We start from the raw sequence: 27716 nt of genomic DNA, 5'->3' as shown, positions 1-27716 counted from the left end.
TAGTGAGATAGACTTTTATTTTAAACAATATCTATACTGTACAGTTGAATAGTTTACATTAGCAACAGTTTAATAAACATTAATAATTTAAAATACTTAAATATTAGCTATATTGATTTCTACAATGTCTACATGACAACATAATGTACCAGGATATTTGCAATGAATGACACAGTTGCTTTGCAAGACTTAAAGGGATAGTAAACCACAAAATTTTCTTTTAGGATTCAGATAGAACATACAATTTTAAACAACTTTCCAATTTAATTATATTATCAAATTTTCTTCATTCTCTTGCTATCCATTGCTGAAGAGACAGTAGTAAGCTGAAAATATCTATTTAGCCAATCACAAGAGACAAATGTGGGCAGGCACCAATTAGCAGCAGCTACCACTAGTGTAGGATATGTGCGTATTCATTTTCAACAAGGGATAACAAGAGCACATTTGAAAATAGAAGTGAATTTAAAGTGTCTTAAAATGACATGCTCTATCTGAATCATGCAAGTTTAATTTTGACTTTACTATTCCTTTAACATAGTTAGACTCCTACATCATCTCACAATTACAATTTGAGTCAATGAGAGCAAATGCATTATGATAGCAGCATAGCCATGCAACAATTTGTATCTTATTTTACAGTTTAAAGTTCTCTTGAAGACAAGAATAAAAGTAAAATATCAATAAGCAGGACACATTATGTCAACACATTAGAGAGTTGACCATTATAAATTTATATGGCAGTGGCATTATTATTTTCTTTTATCAATGGAATATATGAACAATAGTAAATGGTGTCACATAATTCCCAAATCAACATATAATCTAGAATAAGAAAGTGATGTTTTAGTATTTATTGGCTCCATACTTTAATGGGACATGAAACCCAAAATTTCACTTTCATTATTCAGATAGAGCAAAGAATTTAAAGAAGTTTGCAGTTTACTTCTAGTATCAAATTTGCTTCATTCTCCTGTAATTCTTTGTTGAAGAGATAACTAGCATGCACGTGTGGAGCACTACATGACAGGAAACAGTGCTGCCATCTAGTGCTCTTGCTAATGTATAACATTGTTGCAAAGCTGCTACCATATAGTATTGCAGAAACGTGCACACCGCTGAACTTACCTTCCTGCTTTTCAACAAAGGATAACAACAAAACAAAGAAAATTTGATAATTCAAGTACATTGGAAAGTTGCTTAAAATAATATGTTTTATCTGAATCATAAAAGAAAAAAAAATGTGAGTTTTAAGTCCATTTAAAACACAGACAGGCTAGGATTTAAAGATCTCTTAGGGTGTCCACACGAATAATTTTACAACTTTACAGTATAGAATATATCCCTATGTAGATATAAATTGAGTTTTTTTTTTAGTTAGTCAATGATCAGCATTCCACAGTTTTTAGTCAGATACGTTTTTAGTGGAAATAAAAAAATATCTTCAGGTGCAGATAAATTACCAGGTGTCAAGTTTAACATAACAGTTAAAAGTATTCGAACCGTCCAATAAATTAGAATCCCTTATTTGCAATCTTCTGTTAAGTCTGATGGCCAGTACTGGTCTTCCATGTAATGTTTATTATCTAACATTGTGTCATCAGCACTGTAGTTTGCACAGCAGTGAAGGAGGTCCTGCTCCCACTCGTCTTCCACTATCCTGTACAGTTCCATGGCTGTCTGTGCATCTTCTACTGACGAGTGGCCCTTCTTACAGACCTATTTAAAACAGAAATCCTGTTTAGTTGATTATCAAAATGAAAGCTTAGTACATAAACTCAGCATCTTGATTAAACATGATTGTCCAACTTCAGATTTTAGGACCACAATACAAATTTTTTTCCCGGAAACTCCACAACTACTATTCCCCATTTGCAACATGTGCAGTGCTGGCTAGTTTATGTTCTGTCTATTTTATATATTTAATCAATAAATCCCAGCATTTGAGTCTTAAGAATCTTTCTAATAGTATGCATAATTAGAAGTGTGCAAATGCTCATCCATTCTCATTCACACATACCCCCAACCACCATGCAAATCCGCTCAATTAAACTAGAAAAATCAACTAAACTATGTTATAACACATCATCATACAACAGAAAAAAATATATAATGTATATCTATTTTCTTAACACCCCCAAGGCGTCCCCAGGGGGTGATGACCGGCACCACCTGCACCAGAAAAAAGAGGGAGAAAAAAAAAAAAAGGCAACACAAAAGCAAAATAAATCTCTCAGCCTTAACCAAAAAAATCCTGTATGGATTATCAATAGCCCTTCCAAACAATGCAGCTCATAAGATAGAATCGTCTTTATGACAATACATGTAGATTATCTTGATTGGCTCTGCTTACTCAAGCAATGCAACTCATATGATAGAATCGTCTTTATGACAGTGAATGTAGATTATCTTGATTGGCTCTACTTGCGTGACTCACAAGGAACCGTATATATGTATACCAATTCTTTACTTCATAACTGCAAGTATTTTCACATTTTCACCTTTCACATATGTGCTGCATAAATGTGTAATCATCAAAAATAGGCTGCCGTGTGTTGACCACAATATCCAATCTCAATCGGCTATGACAGAGGAAAACTTTGCTTAAATAATGATCCAACCTCACACCATTAAACTTCACTCACAGTGTACATAACAACCAGCATTGTATTATTGGATTTCATGGTCTATACCTCGAACTGATAGAGAGTTCACACTCCTAATGCATGACGTAGCTCAGACCTTTAAAAGTCTTGTGTGTAGCTTGTTCCAGCAATTTGTACACAGTATCCAACATGTAACAGTGTTACCTGAGTCTTCGTCCGCTTGCTACCTAGTACCACTGTGAAACTTATCACCGTTGTCCTCTTCGGGTGTGGAAATGGAAAACTTCAGACCCCTCCGGTCTCATACCTCACTGTCATGCCGCGCTGCAACAGCTTGAATCTGTAGTTCAACCAACACAGGATAATAGCAGGTGATGGCGTCTAGTGATTCCGACGCGCGTTTCGGGACTCCGCCCTTTATCAAGGAATATGCAGGTGTGTCTGTACAAGGTGCTATTTGAACAGTCAATGCTCAATTTAGATTGGATACTTCCATACACACCTCTGTTACATCACACATCATTCTAAAGTGACATCCATATTGCTGAACTCACAATTTACATTTAATCGTGGATTTGTATAAAGCCCACAAATATTTCACAATAAACGTACTTGTTCATCTAACTACCTGTTAATTTGTATACAGAAAATATTCTTACTCTCAGGATATGTTGTATATTATCAACATTAACTCTCAGATTATATCTCCTATACTGAGTCCTGCAAAGAGAAAAATCGTATATTAATTATTCACTATATCTGCATCTTCTCAAACCCCCCCCAGTATACCCCATGAAGTCACCCACATCCATACAATCCTAATGTTTATATCTAATCGCAGCATACTGCTTTATAGAGAAAAAGATCATAATCTAAATAAAATTAGATGAATTCATTTTAAAGGGATAGTACATGAAAATGTACGCATATGTAGATATCTCAATGGTGTATTGTGAATTTTAATACCTCTAGAGCTAACCCCTAAGGGATGAAGATTTCAAAAATTCAATAATTTCTTAAATTCAGATTATATTTGTAGAATACTCTCTTAAAACACCAGTACAGCATAGCTTTACATCACAATTGAGTATCATAGACCCAAATATCTCCACACTTGCAGTCTCAGAGAGAAATTCCCAATTAGTCCTATATATACAGAGTTTATAGAAGACACGATATTGGAAACAACATCCAATCTAGAGGATACCCGCGTATGCTGCCAACATGTACATACCTAGTGATAATCTATCTTATTAGAATCTGTCTGACAAAATCTTTAAATAAAGTTTCCCCAAGATCAATTCCTATTGAGACCCCTAGGTACCATAGTGTCTAATCTCCTAATCCATTGAGCCTCCTTCCTAAATAATAATTTCTGTCCATCTCCTCCACAACGTAATGGGGGTACCCCGTCCACTATCTGAAACCTAAGCTGGCTTTTTTATGTGATGCTCTCGTGAAATAATGCGCCACCGGGGCATCCTCATCATCTTTACCTATTGCTGCCTTGTGTTGTCGTATCCTATCCTTGACCGTTTGGGTGGTCTCTCCTACATACGCAAGACCACATAGGCATTTAATCACATAAATTACGAATTAGGAGTTGCAGGAGAATCTGCCTTTAATGGGGATCCTCTTTCCTGAGTGTGGATGAGTGACAGAATCTCCTTGTTGCATAGAATGGCACAAAGCGCAATTCATGCAAGCAAAGGAACCTTTTTTCATAATTTCACTGGGTTTCCTTGTGGGGCCCCAATCTGCTCGAATCAGTTCATCTCTTAGATTCCTGTTCCTCCTGTACGAAAAAAGTGGAGTTTCATCAAATATACTGCCGACTTGGGTATCCTCCTTCAGAAGGTGCCATCTCTTTGGATTCACAGATTTTTTTTTTGTTAGAAGACTCTTCCTTTCAATATTTGCTACCTTATTGAGATTTTCAACTAGGATTTCTGTCGGATATCGTCTTTCTACAAACTTCTTTGCCATCTCATCCAATCTTTTTGACAGATCAAAGGGTCATCTACAATTCTTTTTGTTCTCAACAGCTGACCCAATAGTAAATTCTTAATCAGTGAGGGCGGGTGAAAACTATCATAAAGTAATGTATTGTTTCCGTTTCTTTCATATATAGATCACTCCTCAATCTATTGCCTTCAATTGATACCATAGTATCTAGGAAGCTCACCTGTTTTGCACTAAATTCCATAGTGAATTTCAAATAATCATGGGAAGAATTCAGACCAGATACAAATTGTATCAATTCATCCTCGCCCCCTGTCCAAACGGAAAAAAATATTGTCTATATATCTATACCAGCCTTTCACAAAGTCTCTATACCCCTGATCCCTGAACACAAAATCTTCTTCAAATTTGCCAACAAACAGGTTAGCATAAGTGGGCGCTACATTTTTGTCCATTGCCGTTCCCTTTCTCTGGACATAAAAAGTATCCTCAAATAAAAAGAAATTCTCATATAAGATATTTTTCTGTCCTTGTCCAGAAAATAGAAAACACTTTTGATGCCTAAGTGATGAGGGATAGAGGTATAGAGGCTTGCAATATCCACTGTAACCAACAAACTGTTGGGAAGAATAACTTGAGATGCAATGTTACATAGAGTCTGTTGTATCCTGTAGATAAGACTCTAGGTATCCCCGCAAGGGTCTAATCAATTGATCAAGGAATATAGCAATCGGTTGAAAAATTGATTCAGTGCCTGCTACAATCGGGCGTCCTGGAGGATCATGTAGTCTCTTATGTATCTTTGGTAGTACATAAAAAACTGGCAAGATAGGATTCTCTTTGATTAGAAATTTAGCTTGTCTTTTAGTAATAATATCAGAGGCTATAGCATCCTCGACAATCTTTTGTATTTTACTTTTTAATCTTGTGGTAGGATCCCCAATCACTTTTACATAATTGTCCACATCATGAAGCTGTCGTAATACCTCCTCTTTATATTTGATTTTGTATGCCACTATGGTCTCCATAGTAGAAATCTTACAAAAATGATTTTAAAACACTGGCACCTTCTGAAGAAGGATACCCAAGTCGGCAGTATATTTAATGACACTCCACTTTTTTCGCACAGGAGGAACAGGAATCTAAGAGATGAACTGATTCAAGCAGATTGGGGCCCCACAAGGAAACCCAGTGAAATGATGAAAAAAGGTTCCTTTGCTTGCATGAATTGCGCTTTGTGCCATTCTATGCAACAAGGAGATTCTATCACTCATCCACACTCAGGGAAGAGGATCCCCATTAAAGGCAGATTCTCTTGCAACTCCAAATTCGTAATTTATGTGATTAAATGCCCATTTGGTCTTGCGTATGTAGGAGAGACCACCCAAACGGTCAAGGATAAAATACGACAACACAAGGCAGCAATAGGTAAAGATGATGAGGATGCCCCGGTGGCGCATCATTTCATGAGAGCATCACATAACAAAAGCCAGCTTAGGTTTCAGATAGTGGACGGCGTACCCCCATTACGTCGTGGAGGAGATAGTCAGAAATTATTATTTAGGAAGGAGGCACAATGGATTAGGAGATTAGACACTATGGTACCTAGGGGTCTCAATAGGGATTGATCTTGAGGAAACTATTTAAAGATTTTGTCAGAAAGATTTTAATCGATGGATTATCACTAGGTATGTACATGTTGGCAGCATACGTGGGTATCCTCTAGATTGGATGTTGTTTCCAATATCGTGTCTTCTATAAACGCTGTATATATAGGACTAATTGGGAATTTCTCTCTGAGACCGCAAGTGTGGAGATATTCGGGTCTATGATACACAATTGAGATATAAAGCTATGCTGTACTGGTGTTTTAAGAGATAGTCTTCTACAAATATAATCTGAAATTAAGAAATTATTGAATTTTCTGCAAAGAAACATGCTGTGATAGAAATCTTCATCCCTTAGGGGTTAGCTCTAGAGGTATTAAAATTCACAATACACCATTGAGATATCTACATATGCGTAAATATTTTATGTACTATCCCTTTAAAATTTATTCATCATCTAATTTTATTTAGATTATCCTTTTCTCTATAAAGCAGTATGCTGTGATTAGAGATATAAACATTAGGGATGTATGGATGTGGGTGACTTCATGGGGTATCCTGGGGGGGATGCAGATATAGTGAATAATTAATATACAATTTTTCTCTCTGCAGGGCTCAGTATAGGAGATATAATCTGAGAGTTAATGTAATGTTGATAATATACAAACATATACTGAGAGTAGGAATATTTTCTGTATACAGATTAACAGGTAGTTAGATGAACAAGTACGTTTATTGTGAAATATTTGTGGGCTTTATACGAATCCACGATTAAATGTAAATTGTGAGTTCAGCAATATGGATGTCACTTTAGAATGATGTGTGATGTAACAGAGGTGTGTATGGAAGTATCCAATCTAAATTGAGCATTGACTGTTCAAATAGCACCTTGTACAGACACACCTGCATATTACTTGATAAAGGGCGGAGTCCCGAAACGCGCATCGGAATCACACCCGAAGAGGACAACGGTGATAAGTTTCACAGTGGTACTAGGTAGCAAGCGGACGAAAACTCAGGTAACACTGTTACATGTTGGATACTGTGTACAAATTGCTGGAACAAGCTACACACAAGACTTTTAAAGGTCTGAGCTACGCCATTCATTAGGAGTGTGAACTCTCTATCAGGTCGAGGTATAGACCATGAAATCCAATTATACAATGCTGGTTGTTATGTACACTGTGAGTTAAGTTTAATGGTGTGAGGTTGGATCATTATTTAAGCAAAGTTTTCCTCTGTCATAGCCGATTGAGATCGGATATTGTGGTCAACACACGACAGCCTATTTTTGATGATTACACATTTATGCAGCACATATGTGAAAGGTGAAAATGTGAAAATACTTGCAGTTATGAAGTAAAGAATTGGTATACATATATACGGTTCCTTGTGAGTCACGCAAGTAGAGCCAATCAAGATAATCTACATTCACTGTCATAAAGACGATTCTATCATATGAGTTGCATTGCTTGCGTAAGCAGAGCCAATCAAGATAATCTACATGTATTGTCATAAAGACGATTCTATCATATGAGCTGCATTGTTTGGAAGGATTATTGATAATCCATACAGGATTTTTTTGGTTAAGGCTGAGAGATTTATTTTGCTTTTGTGTTGCCTTTTTTTTTCTCCCTTTTTTCTGGTGCAGGTGGTGCCGGTCATCACCCCCTGGGGGACGCCTTGGGGGTGTTAAAGGGACATTCAACACTTAGTGTAACAGGTTTTAATATTGTAAATTAAGAAACGGAGGTCCGCCTACACTATACCCCTCCTCCCTTGCCGCCTTGCTTCTGTCCTAATCAGCGGCGCTAACTACTCTAATACCCGGTCAATATGGATGCCGAACTCCCCCCACTATTACGTAGCTGCCTTCTTCTTAAACTGATAAGCAAATCAGAATCCAGTCCTCGGACTGAAATTGCACGCGCGTGCAATTTCAGTCCGAGGACTGGATTCTGATTTGCTTATCAGTTTAAGAAGAAGGCAGCTACGTAATAGTGGGGGGAGTTCGGCATCCATATTGACCGGGTATTAGAGTAGTTAGCGCCGCTGATTAGGACAGAAGCAAGGCGGCAAGGGAGGAGGGGTATAGTGTAGGTGGACCTCCGTTTCTTAATTTACAATATTAAAACCTGTTACACTAAGTGTTGAATGTCCCTTTAAGAAAATAGATATACATTATATATTTTTTCTGTTGTATGATGATGTGCTATAACATAGTTTAGTTGATTTTTCTAGTTTAATTGAGCGGATTAGCATGGTGGTTGGGGTATGTACGAAATGAGAATGGATGAGCATTTGCACACTTCTAATTATGCATACTATTTGACATATGCTGTGAAGAAATAGAAACAATAAAAATATTTTTTTTTGAAAGATTCTTAAGACTCGAATGCTGGGATTTATTGATTTAATATTAGTTTGGAGTAAGGGACCAGACTCTATCCCGTGCATGAGCATATTACAAGTAAGGTCTTTTCTGCAAGGTAGTGTGGTCACTTGTTGTTAATATATATTTTATATATTTGTTTATATGTAGGTTTGTGGCACTAAATTAGCTTAAAGGGGTAGTCTAGTCAAAATGTTACTTTCATGATTCAGATAGAGCATGCATGAAATTTTAAGAAAATTTCTAATTTACTTCTTTTATAATTTTTTCTATATTCTCTTGGTACCTTTTATTTGAATGTAAGCTTAGGAGCCGGCCCATTTTTGGTTTAGCACCTGGGTAGCGCTTGCTGATTGGTAACTACATTTAAACATCAAATCAGAAAGCTCTACCCTGAGCCAAAAATGGGCTGGCTCCTAAACTTACATTCTTGCTTTTTCAAATAAAGGTACCAAGCAAACGAAGAAAAATTGATAATAGGAGTAAAGTAGAATGTTGCTTAAAATTACATGTTCTATCTGAATTATGAATGTTTATATTTGACTAGACTATCCCTTTAATTACCACTGTTATAGATAAAAGTACTTTTGTCTGTACAAAATGTTTAAAATTGGTGAATGAGCTATTTTACTGTGGAAACAAATATTGCAATGTGGACCTTTACATGAAAAAGTTGGAAACTCAAGCTAAAATTTTAAAAGCAATACTAAAAGCATACCAAGCATTCTTTTACTCACATTTTGCCTGCTCTCCAGAAAGCAGTTAAGAGATGACAAACATTTTCAACTAAAAGTAGGAGCATAAAAAAAATGCAAAAGGTTGCTTTTTGCAGCCATATAAATCTGAAATACATTTGTCATCCTGACAACTTGGATTTCACATGTTTTTTTCTATACATTTCATAATAAATTTAAAACACAATGCTCAGTAGTTACCACCAACATAACCAGTGTACCTGAATATTTTTGTGGAGCAGATGCAACGCAAGATTTTTTAAAGATGCACTTGGTCTCAGAGGAAGGCCTGCCTTTTGGTTTAGCAAAGGCATCATACTTGTGTCTCTCGTTTGCTCAGAGGGATGGAAATACTTAAGAGCTTTAAAATCATTGTGCAATGCATGTCCAACCACTCTTTTATCCTTCAGGATCTTCAGAACCTGAAAAGCCAAGCTCTGTGTTAATACAAATTCCACAGAAAAATACACATAGTACAGAAGACATGTAAATGTATACATTTAAATAAATTAACTGACAAAAGCACCAGACGGGTAAATGGATAAGAATATAAAATTGTATGAATTATGGGAAATTTATACATTATGTTTATGAAAATTGCTGTTCTTGCTCTTTTAAATCACAACCCATTTAAATACGCTGAACTTACAGCGAGAGCAGACCCCTTACCACTCATACACACAAATGCGTCCTTATCTAATTTCTGTATAACTATAAACCCTAATACTTAGGGCTTGATATAAAACTCTATGCTCAGACAAGATGACAAAATGAGCCACAAGCACTGCGAGATCCCTAGCGAAGTAGATAAGGTCAATTTTGCTATACTTCTCCAAGGGGCGTCCCCTGTATTTCTGTATGTGAAAAAGAGACAAGTCTAGTGCAATATAGCACTGCATGACATGAGTTTTGTTGCATTTACACTTTGTATTTTATATACTTTAGACTTCAGATTAAGTTTTATTAGATTTAAACATTGCCTTTTCAATTTTGTATACTGTAGTCTATTTAGGATTGTGATTTTACAAATTTTGATTATGCTTTCACAGTTTGTGTGACTAACCAATTGGGCTCATACTTTGTATATTTATGTGTATCTTTTATGAAATGACATTGCACTTTGGATTTCTTTGATTTAAAATCAAACTGAAAAACTGACAGCTTCAATCTTCCAGAGAGCTTTATTACTTTTTATGGGCCCAATAAGAAAAGATTCTCTATTATAATGCAGACATCACTAGGGCTTAAAATTCAGCCTCTGTAACAGATTTTCTTATTCTGTGATTTGACTGACAGCTTCTTCAGCCAATCGGAGCCTCACCATGCGCCCTATGTAATTTACTGAGAGCACGCTCCATTGCTTGTAACTACACTGGGACTGAGCCTTGAAGTGCAAATGTGCATGTGCAGCTCGCTACGCTATTTGCGCAGATGAAAACTGATTGTAGTTACAAGCACGGGAGCGTACTCACAGTAAATTAGATAGGGTGCATGGTGAAGCTCCGATTGGCTGAAAGAGCTGTCAGTCAAATAACAGAATAAGAAAATCTGTGACAGAGGCTGAATTGAAGCAGTCAACGGAGCCTCACAAAACCTGTGTTTTATCGAAGTTGAATTAGAGTGGAAATAAAAGAAGGACATCGATATGCTTAAAGGGACAGTCAAGTCCAAAAAAAAAAAACTTTCATGATTTAAATAGGGCATGTAATTTTAAACAACTTTCCAATTTACTTTTAACACCAATTTTGCTTTGTTCTCTTGGTATTCTTAGTTGAAAGCTAAACCTAGGAGGGTCTTGATAAAGGCCCAGTTCTTAGGGCCGAAACGCGTTGACATATATGGTAAGCTTCTTTTCAATTACTGACTAAGTTTGAATAGCAGTTTTGCACTATGTTATATTTGTTTTAATACAGGTATATCTTTGAATGAATTGATCCCTGAGACATAGGATCCATTTCTGTATTTTTTCATCGTTTACACACAGGAATAACTTTTTAGGAGCATCTCTTCACATCTTGTATTCACATAAGGGTCACTTTATAAGTGTGTTATTCACTTTAACACATCCTAAATATTCATTTGGATTATTTTTTTACATTTTTTCCTTTTTCATTTTTGTGTACACACATTTTTGATTATTCACGCCCACTTCATCACATCATCTTTTCAGGATTTTTTGGATATTCACAATAATTTTTGAAATTTGATTTGAAAACCACTACGTTTTTCTTTTTTACACACTTCATCATTTCACCGTTTATCGAGGGATATAGAAGGATAACTGTTTTAAAATAGAATCTTCATATTGGACATTCACTCTCTGGAAAGAATTTAAAGTTTGGGACCTACATATTTATGGACACCCACTCAGTAAATTGATGTTTTTATATTTATTTTTTATCCAACCATCAACAGCTGTTTTATTGTAATTTATTTTGTGATTAAGATTGTATATTGTTGTGGTTTTTAACCACAATTGTATTGTTTTTTATATAGATATATGCATATTTTATTGTTAATTTTAAGTGGATCCACTTTTGTATCTTGTTTGTATATTTTAGCTATAAATAGCTTATAAAATATTTTATATACCCCTATAGAATTTCAATATATTTTTTATTTAAATAATCTTGTCACTACTAGTGTCTTAGCCTTTTTTTTTTTTTTTTTTTTTTTTCCAATTATTTTTTGAAAATATTTTTTTTTTATTGAAGTTTAACACATAAATTTACAAGCAAACATCGCCCTGGGGCAAAAATTACACCAGTGTAAATAATACATTGTCTATAGATTGACATTTTTGGGAAGAGAAAAACAAGATATACATGTACTGATATAATTACACATCAAATCGTAAGCTGAAAAATAGACAATAAGTTTAGGCGAAATGGAATACAACTTCATTTTATGTTATCTGTTTAATATATGATCTCCACAGTACTATAAAAAAAAAAAAAATAATCAATAAAGCATCCAGGTCAGAGAGGTCAAGCTGTGGAGAGTTGGCTTATGTATCAGCCACTTTTGGGCTGAGATATCCAGGGGGGGGGGGATATTCAGCGGGTAAGCACCGCTATACGTATAGGAAAGGGGGGGGGGGGGTGGAGCCTTATATGAGTATGCAAAGCTTAAGGTTTAAGGTATGAGCTGGGAGATTATAAATGTCCAAGGAGGGGGAGTCCCAGGGCAGACTAGGTATTATTAAATCTAATATATAGCGAATTAGGGTATTCCCTGTCAATAAGCTTCTCCGTTATTGGTATGATTGTATCAATAGTGTTGAAGGGAAGTTAGCTATTATAGGGACATTATCAGGACGTAGAATGGCTTTAACCCTGTATAGACTGTGAGCAAGGAGATTGTGAAAGTAGGTTGGTCTAGACCATAGAGCGGGGTAGTTGGAATGTACCTTTATTGGCTTATTTTACTTAGACAGGGGGAGTATACACACTGTCTAGACCTAATAGAAGCTCTTTATTTCTTTTTATTTCTTTTTTTTTTTTCCTATTTTTTTTATAGAAGCTGTACTCGTAACACAGGCCTTAATAGTAAATAGGTTAATAAATAATAGCAATAAGAGGGGGTGATTGCATCTATCCAAACAACCAGTGTGGGACACAGAACAAACCTGGGCATGACACCTTGTTTATATTATACACTCAGATACTCATACACACATAGTAGGTGACAAATATACCTTGCATATAGTTGTTACAATATTAGTATAGAGACTAAACAGTAAGCTGCATGACACAGGAAGGTATAAGTAAGGCGAATTAAGGCAAAAATGATTTAAGTAATGCTCAGATTTTTAGAGTAATAAATATTATAACTAATGTAGAGAGTTGTACTCATAACACAGGCCTTAATCATCGGGTATGAAACAAAATATTGGAAGCTGCATTGCCTTGACTCTAGTATGATGGAGATTTTAAGTTTAACTATGTACTGCTTGAGGCAGAAGGGTATTAAAAGGAGGGTTCAATTACTAAGCAATGCTGTAACGCTACTTTCTGCCTATATCTGGTACAATATGATCTGCTAATGTACTATTGTGGCGCCTCACTAAACAGCTTAAGCACATATAATTAGATGAGCATGCAAAGCAACATGAGCGGCACCATTAGAAAAATTTGAAGAGATAAAATATTGCCATAGCATATACAGTTTTCTTTAAATCGTAGGCTCAAGGCATCATTCAGGTATGAGATATAGGGATTTAATGTAGGCGAAGCCCTAAGCAACTCCAGGGACAAGCATAGTAGGTTTAAGTAAGGGGTTAAGGAGGAGGAAACTATATGTAACCATGGTCTAAAATACTCCTATGCTAACAACTACATAAACATATATCTCTCTGTTTCAGAATATAGGCTAAACATGCGGTAATTAATGTTTAGAGTGCTCTAAGATGAACACTCACCCCAGATTAGTATTGAGAATTAAGAGGAATAGGTGGTTAGGAACTCTTAGCATGTCCATTTGTACAACAGTGCGCCAAAATGATATACTGTACACCCATTTTAAGCTAAAGGATATAAAACAATCACCAGTATTCATATATGTTTTAGTTCCTCTCATATGTAGATCTGAAGTGTATAGAGAGAGTTAATTAAACATTCAAGATATGTATGTGAAACAAAGCACTCACACATTAACTATAATACAAGCGTCCCTAACATTAACCCAGGAGGGCTATATAATATCTGTGAGTGTATAAACCAGCAATCAATCATGCCTCCAACAATGTTGAACTGTATCATGAAGAAGCTGCTAAGTACGCAGACATTACCGGTAACACAGTTCTGTGTGAGGGGAATAAATATTAGAGTAGCAAACTTGCTGGTTTCTATGTCTTCGCTTACCCCTAGTATATAGGAGATAAACTAATATAAGGGAAAGAATAGCAAGAGGGATTATAACATAGAAATGATATGACTGGCAGTTTATAGTTTGTCTCAGAGTTAGAGAAGGGTATGTTAGGAGCATCAAAATTCATTCTCGTAGCAGGCTGTTTAAAGCAAAACAAAAGGTCATCTGGTTAAGCCAATAGATCTGTCCTGTAATCATTAGAGATCTCACCCGATTCCAACCTTTAAGGTGCTGAACCTGTACCTGTGAACGCTAACAAATAGACAAGGAATAGTCCCAACCGATAGCCAAATCAGCAAGATCCTGTCATATGCACGATCAGGGGGTTGTTGGCAAGTTGCGGTGAGATGATGGCCGCTGGCGTGGAAAGTGATGTGCGGTGTCAGCCTTCCGTGGAGTATCGGAGCCAAGAGCTTACCCATGGATACGTTGGTTGCAGAGGAAGCCGGGTAGACATGGGTGATGGGGTGTTCCATAGGTAGCAATCGCTTGCTATCCGGCATAAAAGTAAACACATGTGTCTCGGGCGCGGTCACTTTACCAGAAGCAGATAGAAAGCCAGCAGAGGCGGAGGCCTCTAATCCGAGGTCAGTAGTTTCTCTCTTGGTGTACGCTGCAAGCTGTGCATACCTCACTGTTAGGACAAGTGGTGACTGCATTAGAGTAGAGGGATCCTTATCTGACGCTACAGTACCTTGCACGGATGGTACAAGCTGCGCGGCGCCATTTGCCATGCTGATCTGCTTGATGGAAACTTGTAGGTCAGTGAAATTATTGTCCATCTTACGAGCCAGCTCTAGTACCATGGAGTGTAGTGATGCGTGTAGACTCTCCATCCTGTAGAATGAAATCTTTAGCTCAGTTGTGCATAAATCTAGAACCGCTTCTCCTTCCTTTAGTAGCATATCTGTTATAGGCCCCAAAAGCCTGGGTATTTCCCAGCTAAAAGAGGCAAGCAAAAGTTCTACCTCTGTGCCAGTTCCCCTAATGCTGCAGAAAGCGTCCTGCAAATGCTAGCCAAGATTTTGAGGCAAATTTCAGAGGATTAGTCCAATATTCACCTTTATATTTAATAAAATATAGCAGGAGCTCTCTTAAGCACGTCTTCCCTGTTTGGCTGCTGGCTCCGCCCCCCGTGTCTTAGCCTTTTAGGAGGCGCTCTGTGTATTTATTTTTAGCACTACATTCACCTTTTTGGGGGCGCTGGTACCCACAATACTAGGAGCTACAGACACAAGGTTGAGCGCTGTCAGATTTTAACAGATTTTTAGGAGATTCATATGTTCTTAGACCTTGAAGACTGCCTCTAATCCGAATGCATTTTGAACACTAGAGGGCATTAGTTCACACGTTTCATATAGATAACATTGAGCACATGCATGTGAAGTTACCCTGGAGTGAGCACTGATTGGCTAAAATGCATTTCTGTCAAAAGAACTGAAATAAGGGGGCAGTTTGCAGAAGCATAGATACAAGGTAATCACAGAGGTAAAAAAGCATATTTCTATAGCAGTGTTGGTTATGCAAAACTGGGTAATTGGTAAGGGGATTATGTCTCTTTTTAAACAACAAAAATTCTGGTGTTGACTGTCCCTTTAACATTACTAGAGGTTTCAATATTTTAAAAGTTGGTGAGGTGAATTTACCATCACTTTAACGCACTAAATTCTATAAGAAAAATAAATAAATAAAATATATATATATAGTTTCCTGCATATACAAATAAAACTGAAATGTTTTCACTTCAATTAAACTTGTTTTTGCAAAAAGTTTAGTTTATATTACTTTTCTGTCAGTTAAAGAAGTGTATTGTGAATTTTGTGCAATCTTCACCTGCATAAAGCTAGTGAGATAATTCAGCGATAGTAGACATGTGCATTAGTCTATTTCAAGATGATTCAAATGCTGATGATGGCGGCCGCAAGCCATATTCAAGAATTTTCTGAGCTAAATTTATTCATTCAAATCTTAGTGTCTGCAGCCCTTTTAGCGAGACTGCACACAAACAAACTACTGTATCTCTTGCCATTGGCAGCTCAGAGTGGTTCTCTCCTTTCCTTCAAGTCACTATTCAATGTGTAAGTTTCTGCATCTGTGAGCAACTCTGTTTGTACCACTTGTGCGCACTAATAGATATCAGCAAGTTCTTTATAACCTGGTCAGCTGTCCTAGAGGAGATAAGTACAGATGTTGTACCATTTTAAATTGCAATAGCAAACCTCTATACAACAAGCATACAGCACGAGGATTATTTTAATATGTGTTATTTTGCTTTATTCATTTAAAGTTATAGTGGAGATAAAATTGAGATTAAAATCTTCCATATCATAAAAGAACCAAAAAAATTTATAGTATAGTCTAGGGCTGCACGATTAAACACGGATGCAGTTTTCAAACCGGGATTAATCCCCACGGTTTTTAAACCGCGAGAGTACGCAATTTAAAAAAATACTTTAGATCGTCATAAAACCGGAGGCGGAGAGGTAGGATGAGAGGCGGACCAGTGTGTGGCCCTGAGAATGCTGCGAAACGACCATTTTGGAAGAGATTGAAGAGTGTGTTGGAGTCATCTGGGAGTGTTGTGGCAGTGGGACAGCTCAAAATTGTGAGCAATAAAGTAAATATTGTAAAAAAACAACTTTAAAGTGCCTTACTGATTTTTTTTATTATTTTTTTTTAACTTATGCGACGCATAACTGAGTTTGATTACATATTACAATTATAAGGGTTGCTTGTAGGATGTATTGTGAAGTGAATTGTAAAATATAATATATTCAACATGATGTTACCAAAATATATATATATATATATATATATATATATATATATATATATATATATACATACACTGCTCAAAAAAATAAAGGGAACACTTAAACAACACAATGTATCTCCAAGTCAATCACACTTCTGTGAAATCAAACTGTCCACTTAGGAAGCAACACTGAGTGACAATCAATTTCACATGCTGTTGTGCAAATGGGATAGACAACAGGTGGAAATTATAGGCAATTAGCAAGACACCCCCAATAAAGGAGTGGTTCTGCAGGTGGTGACCACAGACCACTTCTCAGTTCCTATGCTTTCTGGCTGATGTTATGGTCACTTTTGAATGCTGGTGGTGCTTGCACTCTAGTGGTAGCATGAGACGGAGTCTACAACCCACACAAGTGGCTCAGGTAGTGCAGCTCATCCAGGATGGCACATCAGTGCGAGCTGTGGCAAGAAGGATTGCTGTGTCTGTCAGCGTAGTGTCCAGAGCATGGAGGCGCTACCAGGAGACAGGCCAGTACATCAGGAGACGTGGAGGAGGCCGTAGGAGGGCAACAACCCAGCAGCAGGACCGCTACCTCCGCCTTTGTGCAAGGAGGAACAGGAGGAGCACTGCCAGAGCCCTGCAAAATGACCTCCAGCAGGCCACAAATGTGCATGTGTCTGCTCAAACGGTCAGAAACAGACTCCATGAGGATGGTATGTGGACCCAACGTCAACAGGTGGGGGTTGTGCTTACAGTCCAACACCGTGCAGGACGTTTGACATTTGCCAGAGAACACCAAGATTGGCAAATTCGCCACTGGCGCCCTGTGCTCTTCACAGGTGAAAGCAGGGGCACACTGAGCACATTTGACAGACGTGACAGTCTGGAGACGCCGTGGAGAACGTTCTGCTGCCTGCAACATCCTCCAGCATGGCCAGTTTGGCAGTGGGTCAGTAATGGTGTGGGGTGGCATTTCTTTGAGGGGCCGAACAGCCCTCCATGTGCTCGCCAGAGGTAGCCTGACTGCCATTAGGTATCAAGATGAGATCCTCAGACCCCTTGTGAGACCATATGCTGGTGCGGTTGGCCCTGGGTTCCTCCTAATGCAAGACAATGCTAGACCTCATGTGGCTGGAGTGTGTCAGCAGTTCCTGCAAGATGAAGGCATTGATGCTATGGACTGGCCCTCCCGTTCCCCAGACCTGAATCCAATTGAGCACATCTGGGACATCATGTCTCGCTCCATCCACCAACTTCACTTTGCACCACAGACTGTCCAGGAGTTGGTGGATGCTTTAGTCCAGGTCTGGGAGGAGATCCCTCAGGAGACCATCCACCACCTCATCAGGAGCATGCACAGGCGTTGTAGGGAGGTCATACAGGCACGTGGAGGCCACACACACTACTGAGCCTCATTTTGACTTGTTTTAAGGACATTACATCAAAGTTGGATCTGCCTGTAGTGTGTTTTTCCACTTTAATTTTGAGTGCGACTCCAAATCCAGACCTCCATGGGTTGAAAATTTTGATTTCCATTTTTTATTTTTTGTGTGATTTTGTTGTCAGCACATTCAACTATGTAAAGAACAAAGTATTTAATTAGAATATTTTATTAATTCAGATCTAGGATGTGTTATTTTAGTGTTCCCTTTATTTTTTTGAGCAGTGTATATATATATAATATCTACTATGTACTGCTCTCTCGCTATCTATCTAGTAGATAGATTATAGAGGATGAATGATATATAGAGTTACTTACTAGATAGATAGATAATAAATGTAATATTATATTTATTATTTATATTTATTTAATATACAATTTAGTTGAGTCAAGTGTAGATTCCCAGAAGATAGATCATCAATCATCAGTAGTAGTACACAGTGGTGCAGTGCACAACACGTTTTTTTTATTTTTCCTCTAATTAGAAGTGTTAATTGTTATGCTCCAAGAGTGTATTGGACATTTAGAAACATGTACAGTAAGATTCTGTAGTGTTAAATAAACGTTTTATTGGAAAAAAGGCGTTAAAGTAATTTTTAATAAAAATCGCAATTAAAGGGACAGTCAACACCAGAATTTTTGTTGTTTAAAAAGAAAGATAATCCCTTTATTACCCATTCCCCAGTTTTTCACAACCAACACAGTTATATTAATATACTTTTTACCTCTGTAATTATCTTGTATCTAAGCTTCTGCTGACTGCCCCTTATTTCAGTTCTTTTGACAGACATGCAGTTTTGCCAATCAGTGCTCAGTCCTAGGTCACTTTACGTGCATGAGCTCAATGTTATCTATATGAAACATGTGAACTAATGCCCTTTAGTGGTCAAAATGTATTCAGATTAGAGTCTTCAAGGTCTAATAAATTAGCATATGAACCTCCTAGTTTTAGCTTTCAACTAAGAATACCAAGAGAACAAAGCAAAATTGGTGATAAAAGTAAATTGGGAGGTTGTTTAAAATTGCATGCCCTATTTAAATCATGAAAGATTTTTTTGGACTTGACTGTCCCTTTAAATCGCTTCCACACTGTGTCTGACCTCAGAATTCCTGGGATTCTTACTGTCATCAGACTAGTATAGAAACAAAAACTGTTAGAAATTGTATGTTTTATTTGCACATCTTACCCAGAGTTCACTGGTGCATTTGGTAACAATGTATACAGAGCATCTTTGTGGGAAGGCAAGTGGGAATACTTGCATATATGTGCTAACTGACTATACAATTATTTTTTTGGCTCTTTTATGATATGGAAGATTTTAATCTCAATTTTTTCTCCACCGTAACTTTAAATGAATAAAGCAAAATAAAATATATTACATTCTCATGTGCTGTATGCTTGTTGTATAGAGGTTTGCTATTGCAATTTAAAATGGTACAACATCTGTACTTCTCTCCTCTAGGACAGCTTACCAGGTTCTAAAGAACTTGCTGATATCAGATAGATATTTGACTATGTGTGCGCACAAGTGGTACAGACGGACTTGCTCACAGATGCAGAAACTTACACATTGAATAGGGACATGAAGGAAGAGAGAGAACCATACTTAGCTGCAAGTGGCAAGGGATATAGTAGTTTAGGATTGTGTGCAGTCTCACTGAAAGGGCTGCAGAAGATTCCCATGGTTTGGACACACTGTATGACATAGGGGTGAAGCTAGAGCGGCTGTCAAGTTTAAAAAGGTATTTTTTCACAACACAAGTGATTAATTAAAGTGCCCCTGTTTTTAATCGAATTTTTAAAAATCGGCACTTTAGCATCAAAATTTACATTCACTTTAACAAGTAATGCTTGTACTATTTCCATTTAGATTAACAATGATAAAAAGTTACTTTACATACAATAGGAATTAAAACTAAAAAAGTTATGAATATTTTCACTATTAAGAAAATACCTTGAAATACTACTATTTGTTAAAAAAGTAAGAAAAAAGTAAAATGGCCATTATAGTTATAAAATTGCATGCCCTAACTTGTTAAAGCAAGTATTTTTATTATTAGCAATGCTGCAAAGCTAATGGTCTATTTTTTTTTTTATATATAGTTAGGAATTTTGGCTCAGAGTCCTAACCTGATAGAGAATCATAGCTTCCTTTGTGCATGGTTCAACTACAAATAAATATGTGCAGTCAAGATCATTTAGAGAGTGAGTGTTTGCTTATAACCAATTCAAAGGAACAATATAATGCAAACATTACACAAGAGCAGGTAATTTTCCCATTACTGATACTAGATAACTTAAATCCCCACAAAATCATGCTCGGGAGCCACAAGAATTACAGCCCACATGCAACAGCCAGTGAGCCAATCTGGAGCAGTGGCGATATATAGCTGCCAATCAGAGGTGGTTTGCTTGTAGCTCCCATGCTAGACTTTAACTCCAACAAGGGGGTAGATAGCTTAGATTAGTAATGCAGAAATTACATTCTCTATTTTTTTTGTTTTATAATGTATATTTAATGCGTGTCTAGCCACTATATAGTGGCCTCTCCCATAGAAAAAAATTATGGGCACTATTATTTTTTTTGCGGTAACTAGGTGGCTGTGATTACATTTTAAGCAGCCTCAATTTGATTCCTTGAGACATCCCTTGCAGCAACAGGGTTAACACTAGGTAGTGATTCTGTCAGTATAAAACGCTGCTTAGCCTTGTCTAAGACTATTTTGGTATTATTCCAAATGCAGGGGAGTATTGTTAATATTGTAGGAGTGCACACACATGGGAGCAAATATCACTCAGTTTGGAATTTGTACAATAATTTAGTAGTGGAATATATTTACCTCTTTCTGAGCAACCTTAAATGGTATGGCATTTTTCATATGGCGTTTGGTAATCCCACTCCATTTGGTTCTATAGTTTGTGATGGGCAGCTCTGGTTTGATGTATTTATCATACACAACATCCCCTCTGTAGTTAACCACACTGCACCGTGCCAATGCGCTGATTCTCCCAGCAGGACCAGTACCAACCATCTCACAGTCAATGGCAACACATTTGCCGGGCTTTAACCAAGTGACCGGTGAGGAAGGCCTACTGGAGGCAGAGCTACTTGGCATAGACAACCCACTGTCATAGTCATTAGCTGGTCCAGAAGAACAGTGAGACGTAACAGGGAGAGTAACCAGTAAAGCCTTAATCTCTTCTAGTTTTGCAGACTGGTTATTCACATCACAGTGATTATTCCCTTCACATGACTGCAGACAACTGCAGTGGTTGCTTGTATAAGTAGTGGAGCATTTGTCTTTCTGTTTTAGATTCTTATGCTTTTCTGAATCTTTAGTATCCAGCACACTATTTCTTTCCAGGAAGGCCTTGTATTTAAGGCAACGCTGATGTTTTCGACTTTTCCTTCTAGCTGGTGTATACAGTAAATTCTGAATGTCTATGGGCATTTTAGCATGAGAGGAATTAAGATACTGTCTGGATTCACTAAACCCATGAAATAAACTATTAAAACCTAAGTCTTCCATCTCAAGAAGATTATTGATAATAAGGGCTTTTCCAATCTAAGTTACCTGCAAAAGAGGGGAAAAAAAAAAAAAAAAATGGTTAAAAAAAACCCATATTCACTCATACAGAAACCCATATATACATACATAGATGTTAAACTAGCAGCTTCTATAGACATCTTAGACTCCGCGTATTGAGAGCCCTAGGTAAAAGTGATGGTATTACATGTTTTAAAATCAGGTCCATAATCCAAGCAATATTTTAGATGAACTTTAATTGATCACTTCTAATAAAGATGCTCTGTAACTTACTTTTTAATCTAGCTGTGTCATCCTTATACCCTGTGCTCTACCTACAAAAAAAGTGTTGTTCGGCTAGAGTACTGATTGGAGGATAGTTCAAACCATTAGTTCACACAAAACATGAGTTTTGAAGTGGGCGGCCGGAGTGCAGGGTATTAGAATGTCACGGCTAGATTAAAAAGTAAGTCTTAATGAGAAGTGATCAATTAAAGTCCCTGTAAAATATCACTTAGATTCAGGACCTGATGTCTTCAGTCATCTGAGGTGAAAAATCATTTTATTATTGTAATGTTTCGGGATATAAATGATCCCTTCTTCAGTTACATCCTGAAACGTTACACTAATAAAATGATTTTTCACCACAGATGACTGAAGACCAGCAAATGCTTAACCCCTTAAGGACCGGGCATTTCAGACTAAAACTTCCCCAAAAGACCAGAGCATTTTTGCCATCACTCCATATAAACAGAAATAGAGCTTTTTTTTTTTTAATTAACCTATCAAAACTATATATATATATATATATATATATATATATATATATATATATATATATATATATATATATTTGATAGTTGTGTGTGACAAAGTGTGTGACAAAGTTTTGATGCCACCATTTCAGCGTCAAATGCGATCAAATAAAAAAAAAAAAAAAAAAGTTAACTTTTTCACAAACTTTAGGTTTTTCACTGAAATTATTTACAAACACCTCCCGGATCCCTCCCAAAAAGCTCTCTAACCCTCCCACTTCTAACTAATTCCCGCCACCTTAGGTACTGGCAGCTGTCAACGTTAGTCTTAATTTATTAGTAATAAGCACTTTATGTTCTTAAATTAATTTTTATCTTAAATTGCAAAGCATGAGCGCTACAGGAGTGTTTTAAAATAAAGATAAAAACTTACATAATTTGCGCTCCACTATCCGCCCATGCAGCCCGAGATTTTTTTTTCATGGCAAATGCTACTGGGAGGACATGTTAATCAATTGTCTTTTTTCCTGCCCATTTTCAAAACCGGAGCGCGCATTCCCACATCCTCTGCACATGCACTGACCGCTCAATCTCAAACACAGAGAGATTCTGTGTATATGGCTGTTGGATAGTTTTAGTGCGCATGTGCAGGGTGAGAGGGAACGTGCGCTGTCAATATCAGAGAAGACCGATGTTTGCCCCTGCAGCCAACAATGGAGCGATGATGGCAACAGTTGAAAAAATGCTTCAAATTCGTAGGCGGCGAGATGATGTATTTTTGGGTAAAGTATAAAATAAAAATTAAACGCTACCACTGCGCTTTTGATCTGCAAACTTAGATTTATCTATATTTTATATATTAAACTTTAATATATGGACTATTATGTAGGCACGTTTAAAGTTCTGCTATCACATTTACCCTAGCGGTTGATGCTGTTTGGCAAAAGTGCAACAACATTATCTTTTGTATATATTTTTATTATTTTTTTTTTTCTGGGCAGATGTGTGGTTAGTACATCAAAAGTATTACAGGGCCAAAGACTGATAGTTTATCACACCAGTTTAAAGGGATTCTAATGTTTAATCAATTAAAGCCCATTATCTAAAAATACTCTTAAAAACTAGGGCACTTTAATTCATTAAACTTTACACACATACTTTTAAAGAAAAAAATAAACATACATAACTTTTTGTTATGGTAAACAGACCGCCGATCCTCCAACTGTATTTTGCATATCGTCGATTAATCCGGCTTACTCCAAATCGTTGGGTGCCCCTCAAGCTGACGCCAAATGGGGGCACGTAACGATTGGAGGAAGCCAGATTTGTCATTGATCTGCAAAATACAGAAGATGATGCGAGCGGAGGATTGGCAGACTGTTTACCACAACAAAAAAGGTACGTTTTTTTTTTTCAATTGTGTTTGTAAAGTTTAATGAATGAAAGTGCCCCTATTTTTAGATACTGGGCTTTAATTTATTAAACTTTAAAATAATTTTAAAATTGTATTCTGTTACCAGTGGCTCGCTAAACAGGTGCACGCTGTCAATACAGGTTCATGTAACATACAGACTTGATGACCTGTGTCTGCTGCCGTGGTAAGACTACTAATAAAACAGTGACAGACATTATTAGCTCCATTATGCAACACATCTATACAGCAATAACGTTTAAAATCAAAACAGAAATTTTAAACTATAATTTACTTTTAAAAGTGCCACATAAAGGGACATTACGGTCAAAATTAAAACCTATATAGATTAATTACATATTTGAGTACAAATATTTTTGCAATATACATGTATTGACAAGAATGCTTCTAGTAAAGGTTATCACTTGTGAAGCATAGCTAGATATGCTCAGTGCACCAGCATTTTAAATGCTGCAGCTGTTCAGAGCACCAGTGGGGCTTGTATCATGTTAGCATTTAACAAACTGACTCATTACCAGATGATACAAGCATCTTGAGCTCTCTGAGTAAGTGCTGTGTTTAAAATGCTGGTGCACTGTGCATACTTAAATACACCTGTGAAACAGCCATAGCTTTTATTAGAAGCATTTTTGCTAATACATGAATATTACAAAAATGCTTCCATTCAAAACTGAAATGCATCCATATGGATTACAATTTTGACTAGAATGTCCCTTTAACATTTTTCCAGGCAAAAATAAAAACACTTTTTTTAAAAAATAAACCAGACTTATAAAATAGCACTTAATAAGAAACAATATACTACACAAGACAAAATAGAAGGCAAAGTTCAGTTCAATATAGTAGCATTTTTTTCTTTTAAATAAGTGTGTGCAAGGTGTATGATCAAACATGACAGATAAACACGAATAATAAAGGAAGTAAATTGTTATATAGAGGATAAGCATATGGCGTAGAAATGGTTAAGGAATCCCAGGCAGAAATAAAACCCAAAAAAAACTTTTCACAGCAAACCAAAAAACGAGATAGTATAAATGAATACATTTAAATATATAATGTAAAAAAGTTTATTTTCCATTAAACTATACTCACCTCTCCTAACACTGATATCAGCAATATTCGACTGAATTACTAACTCTCCACGTGTTGCCCTAGTATCATGCCTAGACATGTTCTCTTGTCAACGATCACCATTGGCTGACTGGACCTGTAATACCCGCCTCTATTCGCCTGTAATTGGACAAACTACAGTTATTACAGAATCCTGGGTGTGTGTGAGTGGGGAACATGATGACGTCGGCAAAGGAAGAGGCATTCCGCATTATGTGAATCACTGGGTTGTAACAGTAATGACGCAAGGGACTTAGATCATGCTGTCAGTTTGCCTCTGGTAGTTTATGAGTTTTTTTATTAAGTTTATGAAGTTATTTTATTATTATTTTTGGACAGGCAAAGTGATATGATATCAGTATATGTAGCTACAGACAAAACCTTATATATATTTTGTATTTCACTACTTATCTATGTAATCTTTTTAAAGCAGCTATACAACAGTTTCGTTCATCAAACATTACAATTTTGTATCTGCAACATGCCGCATAATACTTTTATCAGTCCTTCCTGGTCTGTTTCTTTGACTATACAATACAATACATGCTAACTGCAGCTCTGCTATAGCTCTCCTCCTAACATGTGCGCATGCCTGGTAAATAGCACACTTATACTAAAGTAAAATAATGGATTGCAGCGCTTCACTGTTTAGTAGTATACAAATAATCAGGTAGCGAGTGAGAGTTATGCCCATAGCAGAAAATGAGCCAAATTGAATGCTACAAATAATAATAATAAAAAAAACTTTACTATTAGTCAATTTTAGGGGTTAATATTTGACACCATTTTTTTATTTTTTTTTAATATTAATGCTCGTTATTGTCAAAAGGGTTATTCAGAATTTATTCCTAATGCTGTTGCTTTTACTTAGTAAAGAGTGGATCTCAAATGAGATAATCATCTTAATCCACTCTTTACATTACTGTCTGCAGGGGGGACTGAGGTTGTCACGCTGTGTATGCGATGCACTTCCGACACTAGAGAGAAGACAGGGAATGCCCTCTGTAAAGTGAATGGAGTAAACATAAGGGTCTGGAGAGCAGCAGCAGACCCCTATTCAGGGCTTTAGATTTTCAAATAAAAGTAAGTTATAACAAATGTTAGGATATTTTTTTTATATTATTATTATTATTATTATTATTTTTATTGAGGTATTATCCAAATATAATACAGAAAGCAAGAAGACATTGTGTATCCAGTTACATAAGATCATGACAGAAGGTTATACGCAGATAACCTGAGGCATATAGCTAAGTAAAGTGCAGATCTAAAAATTGTGATTTTATAGGTCATTTCCAAGGTACTATTGTCCAAAAGAGAAGGAAACTAAAACCAAGAAAACTACCATTAGGCGCCTCATGTGCGGCTATAGAAGAAGTGTAAACTGCATACCATAAACATAGTAAAAAAAAACCAACTAAACAATTAGTACTATAGCTGGATCATTATCTGGAAACTTAAGATGAAACCTCATTTTTTATGTATTAATAAGGAGTAGGGCAGGTGTGTATAATTGGGTAGCCTATAAACTATATATGAGTTTGCGGTCTATGTGAGAAGAAGCGTCCGTAGGATTGTAAAGCAGACCGTAACATATGCCGGCTAGGGAATAAAAGTTATATGAGTGAAGTACACAGCTGCGCATATTGATACATTTTATTTTTATTTTTTGTTGGGGGGGGGGGGTGGAGGGGGAGCTCAGCGGGCAAGAGCCGCTCTAAGTTGGAAGTGGAAGGGGAGGGGAGTAACGGGAAAGACGGTGCGTTTACTATTTGTTAGAAGAAAAAAAAAAAAAATGAAAGTTAACGCAACTTTATATTGTTATAAACTTGGGGACACTATTAACAAAATTATGAATTTATATCTGGACCTACATACACTTAGACTGCTCTCCAGGAATGCCCTCTATTATCTTTTTCAATCTCATGGATCAGCATTTCTTGTCCTGCGCTTATTGTTTACTGAACTATATAGGTTAAGGACAAGAATAAAACCTGTCTGTAATAATGGGTAAGACCCTTGACGGGTGTAAGGGCATCTAAGGGAATATGAAGATAGGCTTATAGTTAGGCAGGGATAAAATGGATCTCTTGTCTGGCAGGGGTCAGGAATAGTATAAAAAAGTTATATGCTGTGTATCTGTTTTATGTATACAGTGGGCAATATGTTCCATAAACTAGCTGTAGAACTAATTCTATAAGAAGTAAGGACAGAGGTGTATCTAGTAGGTTCCATTCCCACTTTAGGGTTAACACTCTACCCTCCAGAGATCTCCCTTGTTCCAGTGATAACGTTAAGCTCTAGTCTAGAGGCATAGGTATGTCGATATAAAAGTGCTGTGGTTATTAGGTTTCTATGAAATTGTGAGAATAAGCAAAACATCAGGTATCCATTTAACATATGCACTCAACCAACAGGGAAAAGAAAAACAACTAGTACAACTTTAGTGTGGGGATATATTATATGAGGAGCCTACATTGTAAGTCAATACTTAGCCCACACCTAACCTGTGAGGACTCTGT

At 36.7% G+C, this 27716-nt stretch overlaps 1 protein-coding gene across 2 annotated transcripts; it reads right to left on the bottom strand.

Annotated features, from left to right (window-relative positions):
- Nucleotides 1–25283, bottom strand: LOC128663358 (apoptosis-enhancing nuclease). 2 transcript variants are annotated; one of them, XM_053717658.1, is made up of 4 exons: nucleotides 25177–25283; nucleotides 21211–21945; nucleotides 9523–9723; nucleotides 1–1719 (listed from the first exon to the last, which is right to left on the bottom strand). In XM_053717658.1, the coding sequence occupies exons 2-4, from the start codon at nucleotides 21898–21900 to the stop codon at nucleotides 1525–1527; spliced, it is 1086 nt and encodes a 361-aa protein (XP_053573633.1). In that variant the 5' UTR covers nucleotides 21901–21945; nucleotides 25177–25283; the 3' UTR covers nucleotides 1–1524. The 2 variants fall into 2 exon arrangements, with proteins under 2 accessions (XP_053573633.1, XP_053573634.1); XM_053717659.1 differs by lacking the exon at nucleotides 1–1719 and adding an exon at nucleotides 9218–9353.
- Nucleotides 25284–27716: the final 2433 nt, after the last annotated feature.

This window comes from Bombina bombina, chromosome 6, assembly GCF_027579735.1.
Source record: "Bombina bombina isolate aBomBom1 chromosome 6, aBomBom1.pri, whole genome shotgun sequence".
In the NCBI taxonomy this organism is placed as follows: Eukaryota; Metazoa; Chordata; class Amphibia; order Anura; family Bombinatoridae; genus Bombina; species Bombina bombina.
This window is presented reverse-complemented; position numbering and strand designations above follow the sequence as displayed.